We start from the raw sequence: 14,796 nt of genomic DNA, 5'->3' as shown, positions 1-14,796 counted from the left end.
TATTACAGGTACTGAAGACTTTTACGTAAGTTACTGTTATTTACCGGCCCTTTCTCTGAATATTTCAACAACAAAAATAGCCTAGAATTCAAACAATTTTTCCTTTTGCTTCTGTTTGTTGTATGTGTCTGTGTATCTGAGTTGTTCTATCGCTAATTTGGAAAAATAATCGATTGCATTTTGAGAGACCGTTTCCAATTTATAATTAAAATTGATAAATCTCTTGCCGACGGTTGCCTGATAAATTTCAAATTCACCGCAATCTTACGTCTTCGTTACCTTTTAAAAGCTTGATAAAAGAGATAAGAGAATTTCATGGAAACAATAAGCAAATGTAAGATTTGGGTATTTCACTTACAATGAATAACATTTTATTTACAAAAATCGTCAATTCTTTTTTGCCTCAAGTTGTCATGTTTCCAACAATATTCTTGGAAGATGTCTTGTTTAAGCGCAATAATTTCGTGTTTACTAGAAGAAGATACCCCCAGTCACCCCTCCCTTCGTATAGGATACTGGATTTACTTCTATCCCCATTCCACCCCGTCCAGCGGACATCACACAACTTCAACCCGTGACTTAAACACGAAGGCGCGCTATAAAGGGAGCCTTAGGTCCCACTGGACCATTTTTCAATCAACCGTCGTGTGATGTAGAACTCTAAGAGTCAAGTCAGCTTGAGCTACAGCTACTCCAAAGTAGTAAACAGCGAGCGCATTCCTCAAAATTATTTTATGTCTTCATCACAATACAAGAATTTTTGAGATTTGTATTTCCTTTCTCCAATTGAAACTGTCTTTATTTGTGGCGGTAAATTTGAGATCGAAGTCAGCGGTTCACACGTTACCTCATGCCACCATGCTGGTGGAAGTAAACAATAGATATTTCATAAGCTCCTTTTGTTCGTCAACCAGCATTTAAATTTGACCCGCACACGTCAACGGTGAGTGACAAATGAGCCTAGGTCTTCCCAGGGAAGACTTCCTTATATAGCGCGCCTTCGTGTTTAAGAGATCTGAATAACCAAACATGTCATTCCCAGTCCACCATCAGCTCCTCCTCGTCAGTTACCTTTCTTTTAGCATTATGGTATTTCAATCGCCAAAAACTAATAAAGCTTTGTATCTGTAAAAAAAGAAAAAGAAAAAAAAAAAAGAAAAAAAAAAGAAAGAAAATCCACGTGTTGATTCAAATCGTATTAATACGTAGAAATAAAGAAATGATTTGCATTTCTTTATTTGAGAAATTGAAATCTTTGTCCAAATTACCTTCCGCTAACCAACGGTAGCGCTTCTGGATGATTCTCACCGAGTATCTGCGTCACTACTCACGTAAATGCAGAACAATTCCTTTTTAATCTCTTCTGGTGTTTTAATTTAAGGTAATCGTGTGTTCGCTTCGCCACAGGTAACCCAAACATCGTGGTTCCGGCAATCAACCAAGGGGCATATCGAAATCAAAACAAACCTTGCAAATGTCAATATTTGTCTCAAATGTAGGCAATTTCTGTTTTAATCTATAAACTGACGTTTCAATTGTTGCAAAAATCATCACTTTAATCAGCTGGCGTCACATTTCTTCGCTGTTCTTTGTAAAACTTCTATTTCAAACGTTATTCAGTCTTACATACACTGCAATTTTCTGTGTTTCGATAGCAGCGTACTTCATGTCTTTTGCATTTGATGCTTTTTACCTCCAATCCAATATAGTTCAATGTTTAGTTTATCCAAGCCTGTTTGCAAAAATTTAGCTAAAACAAAAAACCTTGTACGACTAGTTTGATCGTTCAGTTTATTTTTACAGACAGAAACTTGGATTACTTTACATCTTTTTTCTATTTAACCGTTCTCCAGGTTTACAGATGAGGTATCACAGTCAGAAACAGGCTGTTTTACAACTTGAAGTATTTTTCCATAAAAATATTGTACATGAAAATGAAGCAATTCACACAAGCGACTTCAAAGCCTCGTTTGCATGCTCTTTCAAGATACAAATGGACATCATGACTGCAGGGTCAGCTGCGGTGTAAGCTGTGCAGTGTAGGGACAAAATGTAAACTCCTAACTCCTTGGCACTTCTTCTTTTCAGTCGGAATCTGAACCTTCACTTATATCCACGTCTTCAGATTCTTCTTCTTCTTCATCTTCTTCTTCCTCAGACTCTTCTTCCTCCGATTCCTTTTTGCTTTTGCTCTTGGATTTTTCCGGTTTAGATTTTGCTTTAGGTTTGGCTTTGAGTTTGGGTTTAGGTTTGCTTTTCTGTGAAAGCAAATTAAATAGGAAATCGTAAAATTGGATGGGAGATCTTAAATGGAAGAGCAAAGTGATTCTGAAACGACAGCCAGCTTCGGGCTCGTACCCAATTGACTCTCCTTTTTCTCTGGAAGCGCGAAAGCTGTGAACCACTCATAACAAAATTCAGTGAAAACCAATCTCTCCCTACGTGCTTCTTTATTAAATAAAAATCAAAGGAAATTTTGGTAATCAAGGGAAACGATCACTAAAACTCTAAAATGCTTCAACAGATATTTTGTCAAGTTTTACGGATGTTCGTAAACATATAAACAGCTCACCTTCTCTTCCTCTTCTGAGGAGCTATCGTCAGTTTCTACAAATTCCGCGCTCTTGAATTTCTGTGACTCGCCACCGCCAGCTTTCCGAGGAGAAACAGTTTTCTTTTTATCTCCTTTCTTATTAAAGAACTCCTTTACGGAACCCTTCTTACTCGGTTTCTCATCTGGACTATCATTTGGTTCGTTAGCTTTCTTCTCTTTGTACACCTTCATTGCTTCGTCGTATTTCTTCTTCGCTTCTTTGGCCATTTCCTGCCATTTCTAAACACGAAAATAAATGACCTAGTTAGAAGCGACTTAAAAGGAACTAATACTGGCAATATCATTACATTTACAAGAAGTAAGGCGATGGGAAGACAGAAAAATGGCGTTTGCCTCAACACTAACTTCCTAGAGCTAAAACCGTAAGAAAAGTACAGCTCAGGTTGTAGAGCGTCTGGCCTGCCCTGCGGGAGGTCAGGGCTTAGAGGCACAGACTAGACCAACACTCAGGGTGTTAAGTAACTGAGGAGACAGCGCTACCTTTGCTATCGCATCTGCAAATGGTTAGAGACATACTAGTCTTCTCGGATAGGGACGAAAAACCGTTGGCCCCGTCTCCTGCGTCTTCTCTTTACTAGTTAGCAGGGGACGTTAAGGAACCTACTTATACTTCGCACAAAGAGTAGAGAACGTAGTTGCCGGTGTTTTGTTTTCGCCTTGATCCCGCAATTGGAGGCAGTTACAAAAATTCCCTTCAAAAATTGTAAACCCCTCGGTGCAGTCTGGTCATAGTCCCCCGCAACATGTTGTAAAGCATCATGAGCTGAGGGACGTGGCGCGATAGAAATCCTTCCTCATTATCATTATCGAAATCTAAGGGGTGAGAGGATCCCTTACTGTTTTATCATCTATTTTCTTCCACTTCTCTCCCGCCACTTTGGACAGCTCTGTCACCGAGATTCCAGGGTTTTCCTGCTTAATTTGTTCCCTAATTTCATTGAGCCATAACATGTAGGCAGACATCGGCCGCTTGGGGGCATCAGCGTCCTTCTTCGCTTTCTTTTTCCGTTTGCCTTGAGGTGGTTCATCCGCCTGCAAAACGCAACCAAGGTTAATGCAATTTTCAACAGAGTGTCGAAATCAATCCGGGATTGCACATTGTGTTTGCTCGCGCCATCGTTTTAACCAATCAGATGCGTACCACAAACCCAATCATGATTTGGGCAGCCGCGTTTTCCCGCGCTTCGGACGGTCGGCTTGTTTTCACTTTGAGCTCTCATTGGTTCCTTACAATATTCGCCTTTGCTTTGATTGGCTCTTGCGACAACTTTGGTTTTTGTTGAACGACATTCATAGGAAACTCTTCTATAAACTATATCACACTCTCTACTTCGAATAATTCCTGCTGGGAAAATAGAGCATGATGATGACGGAGATGAACGAGGCTCCAAGCTCTGTTTCAGATCGGCTCTTGCTTGCTTGTACAGCGACTAACTAGAAATATTAAATTTGAAGTACATCATTACTGTACTGGCTGAAACAAACAGACTTTTGATTTCCCTAGCGGTACAATTCAACTTTTTGATTAAAAAAACAACAACAACAACAACAACAACAATTACTAAGACAAAACTAAGGCCTTCGAGTTTCGTGGTCTTGTTATAAAATCAGTCAACACAGAAAAAACTCTGAAAGGTATCCAATGGGTAGGGTATATGCAAAAGTTAAGCCTGAAAATGAAAGGGTGAAATTCCTCACTTTCCATGAGCCTTACGTATCGTTAATTGCAAAGCGACGTTTCTCGTGGGGCAAAAAGGAAAGGGGAAAGCACACATTCTGCAACTGAAAGGTTCAAAACCAAAAGACAGAGCTGTAAGATTTGTCAGGTAAACACATACTGAAATCTTGGCCTTCTTTTTCGGTGCAGGGCTCTTGGGTTTTTCAGCTTTTCTTTTCTTTTCCGGTGACTTCTTCTTCTTTTCCTTTTCTTTGTGCTTCGGCTTGCTTTCTTCTTCAGATTCTCCTCCACTTTCTGAAGAAGACGGGTCGCTCTCGAATCTAGTACAAAATTATTTTAAAATTAACCACGAAATGTCCCCGTGCAAGACCTCGATCAGCTAGGAATAAAGCTACGGTCAATCGACTTCCCTTAACCCTCCATACCCCAACATCAGTACGCATATTCTCCATACCGTTCCCTGTAAAATTCCCCATGTGTTGACAAGGAGAATTTGTTTAACAATCAAGACCTTCTTTAGTTGGCGGTCGTTTCCTTTATTCTCGTGACCTTAAACACGAAGGCGCGCTATATAAGGAAGTCTTCCCTGGGAAGACCTAGGCTCATTTGTCACTCATCGTTGACGTGTGCGGGTCAAATTTAAATGCTGGTAGACGAACAAAAAGGAGCTAATGAGAAATCTATTGTTTACTTCCACCAGCATAGTGGCAATGAGGTAACGTGCGAACCACCTACTTCGATCTCAAATTTACCGCCACAAATAAAGACAGTTTCCATTGGAGAAAGGAAATACAAATCTCAAAAATTCTTGTATTGTGATGAAGACAAAAAAAAATTTTGAGGAATGCGCCCGCCGTTCACTGCTTTGGAGTAGCTGTGGCTCAAGCTGACTTGACTCTAAGAGTTCTACAACACACGACGGTTGATTGACAAATGGTCCAGTGGGACCTAAGGCTCCTTTTATAGCGCGCCTTCGTGTTTAACGTTGATTCAAGGGTGATCCTGTCAAAAAAAAAAAAAAAATAGGTGCTTGGCATTCTCAGGGGTCAAAGGATCAAAAACTGGCCACAGGAGTATCTGTCTTTTTAAAATATTGCAGAAAGATTTTACCTTCCCTTCAGCCCGAAAACACTCCTCTACGCAGAAAATGTTTTTGTGGGGTAAAACAAAAATACTCACTCCTCTTTCAAATCCTGATCTTCTCCGCCGCTTCCGGGATTGAAGGACTCGTCTGACTCATCTGTAAACAACAGATTAGAAGGAAAGAAAATAAAACAAATTCCGTTATCTCAACAAATCTAAGCGAAGAAACAGGGTTCAAAATCGTCAATACTACTAACACTTGACTTTCCATCACCTTTAGTGTTTCCTATGGCTATAGATCGATGGCTGGATTCAAAATAATATGAAAGCAATCATTTGATGGATGGATTTTTCTCTTGACTCGAAAAAGTTCCTCTTGTTTCGTGCACATCGTACCCAGAGTTCCATGCGGCACGCTAATATCACTTTATTTAATTTAATTGATTTTTTTTCATTCGCGCATCGGACTTCGCCGAAAAGAAGTGACTGCTCGAAGTCGCGGTGAATCGTCAAATTTCTTTACTTTCCACGAGCCGCAATCAAATCCCACGACTTTTCAGGGCTGGAAAATTGCAGAACTTTCCAGGTTCTGACAACAAATTTAGAGAAATATGTCCTGTGCGAACTTTGAATAACTAATGCAAGAGGGCAAGTTACCCTTTCTACGCGCACAAAATATAAATCTTCTTTGTCGAATACTACCTTTGCGTCGTTTGAAGCACTAACAGTCAGTTGAAATTTGATCAGTAGAAAAGGAAACAGTTGAGACGAATTTTGAGTAAACTAAGGATGGGCCAGTGGTATTTCCTAAATGAGCTGACAAGTTTTTAAATTATCGGTATCTGCCCTCGAGGCAGCGTGTGAAGTAAAAGTTGCTTGCTTATCACACACATACCTTCGCTTGACTCCGACTCTTCGTATTTCTCAGCCCCCTCTGCCTTCATCTGCTCCAAATATGCATCGTGAGAATCTTCGTCTGAGCCGGGCATCAATTCGTCTTTATACTGCTTCGATGACGCCTTCGATTACACCACAAAAATAAATATATAAATGAACAAATAAATAACAATTATGGCGATGAGAACATAAAAATAAAAAACAACAATTTTGCTGTTTTTTTTTTTCTTTCAAAATCCAAGCTCGTTTTGATAGAATTAAATGTTGTATACACGTAAAACGAGAGGAACCATAAGAGAAGACGCAAATTAAACCGCAGGATTTCAAAAGGACTAGAGGAAGAATGCTGTAACACTAAAGCTAGCACTGCTAATTAGTGCCAGACCTCCGGCAAACCTCGCCCCGACTCGTCTCCAATCTTCCCACGGGCGGGGCAAACGCACCTCCTGCACGTCCTGGGTATTTTTCAAAATAAATTACTGACAAGAAAGTAGAAAACCTTATTGTTTAAAATTCTGCAGCGAGTCCTATTTGTAAGTACTAACCTTTCCTGTGTTCTTTATCCTCAGGTGCTTGCCACTGACAAAATCGAATAGTCTACCATATTCCTCCCTGAAATATAATGCAAGACAAATGACAATCTCTCCAGCTACTTTTAAAACCCGTTACGTTTTCGTAACTCCAGTTGTTTGTAATATTCTTCCTTTAAAACGTTGCAATGAAAATTGGCGTGCGGCTGACAAAATTTTATTCGTTTTGCGCATGCTCTCTTTATTTGTGGACAGTCAATAGTTAATGAGATGCGTCAGAAAATTTCTTCGATAATTGCTTAACTTCCTGCAGGTTCCACTTACTTTTCAATGCTACTAAATACATAACTGCCCGACTTTGTCTCCACCTCAAAATCAAATGATCGACTGGAACCACCTCCCCCTGCCACACGGGCAAAGTTCACTGAGGAGATCTCATCAAAGCGAATGTGTACGGGGGGCTTGTGCACAAATATAAACCCTCTTTCTAAAGGGTATAGCATTCCACTGCCAGCTCTGTATGAACACGTGATACAGCTCATTCCCGCATGACTGAAAAACAGAATAAGAAAATACGTTCATAATAGAGTCAATTTATATTCCTCTGATGGATTTGTGTCATAAGTTGAATTACTAGAAACTGGCCTTGTTGCAGGTGATAAGAAAATTCAAACATTTCACACTAGACAACTTAGAGGGGTACGTCTCTGGTGCACAGGGGAAAGAAATGTTTAACAAGTCGTCCTGTCCAAATGTTCAGTCTCTAAAAACACCTGAAAATCAGTAGATTAATACGCACCTTCTAAATGTACCAGGTACCGTTATTCTTCTACCGACAACTGCCTTCATCAGTCTGCTCACGATCTCATAGATTGGACCATCCATTTCTTGAGTTATCTTCCCTTCATATTTTTCATTTAACTCCTCCCTAAATTGCAAGGAAAATAATGCATCAAAACACGCGAGGAATTGGGTGTAAGATGTCCGTGCCAGGCCTTCTACTGTAAAGTTGGATTAATGGCCAACCTGCCACACTTGCGCAACTGATGAGGGGCTAACGCTCGAAACTTCAGCTTCAGAAAGTCTTTACGGTGGCCAATTTATCTTGTAATACCCTTCTCCCACCAACGCAGCGCTGCAGTTTCTTTAGAAACTCACCCCCTTTATTCAACTAAAAGACAGCACTACTACTTTGCCACACTCACCGACTTCTACAATTCTCTACCCTCCGAACTTTATTTCCACAAGTAACACTATCTTTAACAGGTTTTTTTAACCAGAAAGTACAGGAAGATAAGAAAAAAGTTTGATTTGTTTACTTCCATGAAACTCCTTCACTTACTCTGACAAATTTAGTTTCACATCAATGTCGTCATCTTTTCCAAACTGTATGATCAGGAATGGATATCTTGTTTGGCCTTGTTTAATTGGAGGATCCATGCTTACCTATAATGCAGCAAAATAATTATTTTAGGGTAATCCATCAACTACTATAGGAAAATACATTACTCGACTCGTGAATTCCGCATCAAATTGCACGAGTGCGATATCAGTTTTCAAGTGCAAGTTAACGCAGAATTCACGAGTCAAAGAATGAATTTTCCTTGAATTGCATAATTGAATAACAATGAGAAAAAACAGACAACAGCATTACTTATAGTTGCTATGTATACGTAGAAGCGAAACGATATTACTTAGCCTCGTTTTCAACTCGCAATTCCACGCTAAATACCTCGCTTCGTTAACCAATCAGACTGCGATATTTTATTCAATGATGCGATTCTAAGTTCAAGGGAGAGGGTGATGCATGTTATTTATTTTCCAGTCTGTCTAATTTTACTTGAAGCTTAGCTTATGATACCTTACTTCGCTTCTGTAATCATTTCTCGCAGTTTGTGGTTCACTTTTAAGCTGTCAACTTTATGATACTTGGTTTTTTATGTTTGTTTAGTCAAAGGGAGTGAAACAGTAAAGGTCGCAGGACTGGACTGTCTCTGCTGAATAACTCGATAAGAAATCTCCTTAAGGAGACACAATGTCCCTTTACGCTGTACTGGCCCTGCTGGTATCTACTTGCATAGCATAACTTACCACAAAGAACATAAATCTTTGGTCTTTGTGAGGTAAAAGGAAAAGACGCAACACGGATGTATAGGGAATCTTGTAGTCATAGGTTTTGCCGTGAAGTTGAAGAAATGAAGGGAACACTTTCATTGTGTATCGGCCCCTAAAAACAAAAAGGAGCAAAAGACGACATTAATATGCAACGGTAGCTTCTACTGCCTTGCCTTATAAAACAGGACAACTGTAATTCAAGACAATCCTGTAAATTGAAAATTAATCAAACAAAAAAAAAAAAAACAATTTTCAGTTGACAGTCACAAGTAACCAAGGATTATAATGGCGTTGCTTTAATTCACTGTAATTGGTCTAACAAATTTGTGCCTCTCTCTCACCCAATCAGATACAAAGCTAAATCTAATAGTATTGACAAACAGACCCATCTTAGAATTGTCGTGAAGTAGGCAGTTTTCTTGTTTTTAGACTGAGTCCTTACTTAGTTTCTAGTGATATCCTCTTTTGTTCTGATTTGTGACTGTGATTACTTCCCACAGCATGGAGTTTTACAACTCTCTATACACCAGGGTCCAGTTGTTCGAAGGTCGATTAGTACTAATCCAGGGTTAAATTTTGATTCAGGTTTACTTATTTCTCCATTCAAGAACCTTTATGAGATAATTTTCCTTGTTCTTTTTAGAGCATCCGATCATCAAATTGTGGACACAAAATAATTAAACGGAACTTTCTCCTAAAGCTTTCAGATCTGAAATCAAATTTCACGCTAACCCTGGGTTAACTTAACTCAGCTTTGAACCAACCCTGCCCAGGTCAAGAGATTCATTTTCAAAGTAGAATTACCTTGGGGTCAAACAGGCAACATCAGGTATTGTAACAATGGCATCTCCTGTTGCTTGAATTATGTCTGCTTTTTCAAGAACTTTTTGATGGAAATTCTACCAACAACAAAAAAAACAAAAGCAAAAAAGATTTATTTGGATAAACCAGGTTATTAAACATAGTGAGTTTCCAGTGGAAATCACCATGTCCTTTTTGTCTGTGGGTGTTCAATCCACTATAAATTCCAGTTAGTCTACTCACAACATAGATGTCCATACTTCTAAACTAAAATGTGAAACAAAAGGGAAAAAACTCATGCTTATTCACAACCTAATTTTAGCATGCATATTCTCCATACTGTTCTCTGGACATTTCTTTGGTGCTGACAAGGAGAATTTGTTTAACAATCAAATTAAGCTTCTTTCCCATATTCTTGTGACCTTACTATTTATTTCTGGGATGATGTTTTAAGATGAAATTAGATCCCAGTCCCTCTTAAGAGTTTAGGGGTTAAGTTTCTATAACATAAACAGATTTGCATGATTGCTTCTTTGAAATCAATTTGACAAATGAAATGCTTAGCTTGGCACAGATTTAAGACTATCATTCTATGGACATGACATATTGAACTTGCTCTTCCTCATACTCAAAAATCTGTATTTTTCAAATGAAGAACATACCTTGACTGGGTCTTCTGTTGGATTATCTGCAGGTGTTGGGATGTAAAACCTCATCTCCATCAAGCAGATCTGTGCATCATCATTTTGATGAAACTCAAGTGCCACTTCATTTTTGCCTGTTCATGAATAAAATAACATAGCATATGACCAATTAAGGTTTTGTTTAAAAAAATCCTTACACACATAGTAGTCTTAAACTGAGTGAGGGAGGAAACTCTACTTTCAAGTATCTCTACTGTCAAATCACACGGAACATAATTCGGTGATAATAAGGTAAAGTTTAAGACACGTTGTAACCAACAAGTTACCGACACTTCACCAACAGGTCACCAACAGTCGGCTGACTGTCAGCCGTTTGTCGGTCGACTGTCGGCTGACACTTTTGACCAAAACTGTCGGCAAACTGTTGGCCAACAGTTGGCCATTTGTTGACCGACAGTCAACCAACAGTGGGCCGACAAACGGCCCACTGTCGGCCGACAGTCGACCGACAGTCAACAAATGGCCAACTGTCGGCTGACAGTGAACCGTCAGTTGGCCGACAGTTGACCAACAGCCGGCCGACAAACGGCACACTGTCGGCCGACAGTCGACCGACAGTTGGCCAACAGACGACTAACAGTCGGCTGACAAACGGCCCACTGTCGGCCGACAGTGAACTGACAAACGGCTGACAATCGGCCGACAGGTTTTTTGGGAGCTTCTTCTTAACAATTACCCATAATTCAACACATCTAAAAGGTTTGCTGGACTCGATTAGAAAATAAAAGTGCTACTAAAGGGCCAAATAAATGTATTAGTGAGAGTTAACAATGACAGAATTTGTTTCCCACAATTCTGAATCATATTGGCTAGCCATGCAAGTGTCTACAAGATGGGAAGTAAAGTTTTTTTTTAGTCATTATTATCATTATATTATTACTCCTTTTGCATACTTCTTACTGCATGGACATCAGTGTCAGAACAAAATATTTTTATAACATAACCAAAGTAAAGTGCGCGCTCTGATTGGTCAATTTAGCGTCCCCCATTTGCCCATGGGTGTACGCTGCTGACGTGAGCAAATGCAAAGACTATTTTTCCGCGCGCGCTTGTTTTTTTCTGGTCGCGTAAGATTTGTTAAATAAAAGGAACTCTTTAGCTAATATGTATCAATGTTAAGTTATAAAACAAATGGTAAACACCACAGCGTACACTATTGAGTTATGGATGCACTTGGGAAGTTTGCTAAGCACTCAAGAAGCTAGAGTCGCTCTCGGCTATCGCCTCAAGCGACTCTTACGCTTCTTTTGTGCTTAGGAACCTCCCGCGTGCATCCATAACTCAATAGTGTACGCTGTGGTGTTTACCATTTGTTAATTGTCCTATAGGGAAAGAAAAGAAGGATGTAACAGAGATAAAGGTAAAAAAAACCCTGACCTGTTGTTGCTTGAGACACATCCTTGAGAGGAACTATAAATGCTGGCTTTTCATCAACTTCAAAACAGAGAGATGAACCTGAAACATTTCATAGGATCTTTAGTTACAGTACAAATGAACCAGATCAGAGTCAGTCTTATCATCAATGTAAATATTTCAAACAAAAGAAGTGGTATGTGTATTACTGTTCTTGCACTTCCCAAGCATTAAGACAGCTCGTGTATAGCTACTCTCCCTGGAGGAGAAATCTACTTGACAAGTCACTCTTAATATTCTGTGAAATTTCCTTTACAGTTTACTGGTTTATAATTTTACTTCTAAGAGGAAAGAGGTACTGGGACAGACAACCATCTTGCCCAGTAACACATTGTAATATATTGAGTACCCTGTAGGTCATAATTGTTGTGTATGTACCCAGAGTGCATTTCAGTAATAAAGTTGTGCTGAAGTGGCCATGTTGTTGTGACCTCGTGGCTCTGTTTAGCCTAATATAATAGCAATATACTACACACATCACAATGGCAACAATAAGGAAGGTGTTGATGCACACCTCACCACACTGACTCTAATCCCACAAAGTGGTCACCCATTTCAAGACACAGAAAAAAACAATGACATTTTTTATGAATACCAGTATGTGTTACACTAACAAAAACAACAACTACAAACAAAGTCAGAGCATTACCATGTAGATTACAAATGACCTAGGAAACAAATTTACACCAAGAGATTCCTCTAACCTTGGAATTTAGCAGTACCCCAGTTCCAGCCCTTGACAGATAATTCAATTTCTTCCAGATCCTTTTCAAAATTTTCCTTAATGAATGATGCTAGTTGGTCATAATCCTACAAAAAAGATACTGAAGTGAAAAAATTATTTTCACTCTAGTTAATTTCAACCAAAAGAATTGTCAATGTTTGAAAACATGTACTAAAACTCAGCAGCTAGAAGGGCATTGTTCGAGTTGAATATCACTTCAAAACATCTTCAAAGTCACATGAAGAAAAGCTCACATGTCCTTGGAAAGTAATTTAAATCCACTTCAAGAAGACAAAATCTCATACTTGTGTTGGAGTACAAATTATTGTTTTCAATAACAGCAACAGATGTTTCATCACCTGCACTTAATTAAGCCAAGAATATTGACATGTGTTATGTTATGTTGAACTCAGATAAGAAATGATGCTCTAAAGTTACCCTCATTTTCACTGCACCCTCACTGTACCATGAAGATTTAAAATATTTCTATTCCCATAGAGAAATCTAAGTGTTCAATAATATTTCCTTAATGCTAGCAACTACTAGTTTTCATCCTCTCTCATATGTAGATAAAGACTTACTGCCTCTTTGAAACCTTCAAACTTGAACTGCACTTCATTTGTTAAAGTGACATTCAGTTCGAAACCACGAGCGACTCTCAACCAACTAGTTGATTCGATATCAGCCACTGAGGCTTGGTCTATTTTCCCTGTTTTGTTTGCTTTGAATATCACTCCACCTTTGTGTAACTTTAACCTCCCGTCATTCTGTGAACAAGGTAAGCACACAAGAGATCTATAACGACATAAGCCACTTTCACCCTTCTGTGATTAAAGTAGATCTTCAAATTATTCACTCAATAAGTCAAGAGCTTACCTCTATTTATATGCAAAAAAAATTGGATTGTGTGGTCTCATTGTTTGAGTAAGGTTAGTCTTGAAGAGATAATTTGGATATATCAACAAAGTTGAAATGGTAAATTGGCCACTGTAACCATTACAACAGCTGACGAAGGGCTAACGCTTGAAACATCAGCTTTTGTAATCGTTGCGGTGGCCAATTTACCATCATTTTCAACTTTGTTGATATATCCAAATTATTTCGTTACCCCCACTGACACAGCCCCAAACAGTTTCTTTAATAACTATCAGCCTTTATTCATTAGTCTTGAGGAGGATTGTTGTCAGTAGGAAAGAGTGGCATGGTATTGATAAAAAATATATAGCCCAAATGCAGTGGCCAAAACTTTGCATTGAATCATTCAAAGAGTTTCGGAGTCAACTTGGATTGAACCCAAGAGTAACAATAGATTGTTCAATTTGCTAGATAGTGTTATTCTGGTATGACAACAAATTCCCTTTAGTGCCGAGAATTACCTATCAAGCGTTGAATGTTACAAACTTCAAGTATCTTATTGGCCCTTGAACTGCAGGGATTGGTACGTACCAGAAGAACCTAGTTAATATACGAAACAGCTATTTGTCTGGAAGTATCTTGTTTATTTGCAATCATAGAAGCCTTTAAGAACCAAGTGAATCTTCAAAGAGCGCTGCATGGACTATTGTTCGATATATCAGACCGAGGGGAAGCTTAGTACTAGCGAGAGCTGCAGCCGTGAGCGAAGCTCGCTAGTTGCTTCCGGTTACCAAATCATCCCAGTCGAATGATTAAGAAACCTTCAAAATGCGTAAGAAATAGAACCCATATAACATCGTGTACAAGGTAAGGAATTTTTTTTCAAAAAAGCTGAGTTTGCGAACGCATTTAGCGGTAAGATTAAATGCCTTACCCTGTCGAGAGATTAAAAGCATTTATTTTTCCAGACTGCCCTTTCTACGATCTCCACGTGATTAAGAGTTTGTGCTATAATAACTTACCAGTGCTCCTCTTACAAGAAGGTAAATATCATTGAACTCCAAACCATCGGTGGCCATTTTTTATTCTTATAGCCAGGCTGTAGTTTTTACTGCCTCTGTTCCCGCGCGTTTCCAAAATGGCGGACAAGATGGCAGAGCGAGAAATGAACCTAGTTCTGTGATTGGCTCTCAGCGTGTATCGTTCCCGCGATAATTTTTTTGTCGTGTTACGGGATTGCACGGGTCAAAGGGACAGGATTTCTTATTTACAAATTGCTGAGAAATGATTCTGTGTGATTCTAGCCTGGGAATATATCAGGGGAGCAGAAGTAGCTGCAGGCATGGTAGAAGAAAGAAAGAATGTCCACAAAAGTTTGATAA

General features: G+C 39.1%; 1 protein-coding gene across 1 annotated transcript; it reads right to left on the bottom strand.

The window, feature by feature from the left end:
- Window positions 1-1,774: 1,774 nt before the first annotated feature.
- LOC111329341 (FACT complex subunit SSRP1) lies at window positions 1,775-14,582 on the bottom strand. Its single transcript, XM_022934012.2, has 17 exons — window positions 14,437-14,582; window positions 13,141-13,326; window positions 12,540-12,645; window positions 11,800-11,877; window positions 10,381-10,496; window positions 9,722-9,816; window positions 8,894-9,029; window positions 8,145-8,248; window positions 7,602-7,730; window positions 7,127-7,354; window positions 6,818-6,884; window positions 6,271-6,394; window positions 5,472-5,532; window positions 4,453-4,612; window positions 3,452-3,646; window positions 2,573-2,833; window positions 1,775-2,258 (listed from the first exon to the last, which is right to left on the bottom strand). Exons 1-17 carry the CDS (start codon window positions 14,491-14,493, stop codon window positions 2,085-2,087), a joined length of 2,277 nt encoding a protein of 758 aa, XP_022789747.2. The 5' UTR covers window positions 14,494-14,582; the 3' UTR covers window positions 1,775-2,084.
- Between the last annotated feature and the right edge of the window lie 214 nt (window positions 14,583-14,796).

This window comes from Stylophora pistillata, chromosome 13 (assembly GCF_964205215.1).
Source record: "Stylophora pistillata chromosome 13, jaStyPist1.2, whole genome shotgun sequence".
NCBI classification, from domain to species: domain Eukaryota; kingdom Metazoa; phylum Cnidaria; class Anthozoa; order Scleractinia; family Pocilloporidae; genus Stylophora; species Stylophora pistillata.
This window is presented reverse-complemented; position numbering and strand designations above follow the sequence as displayed.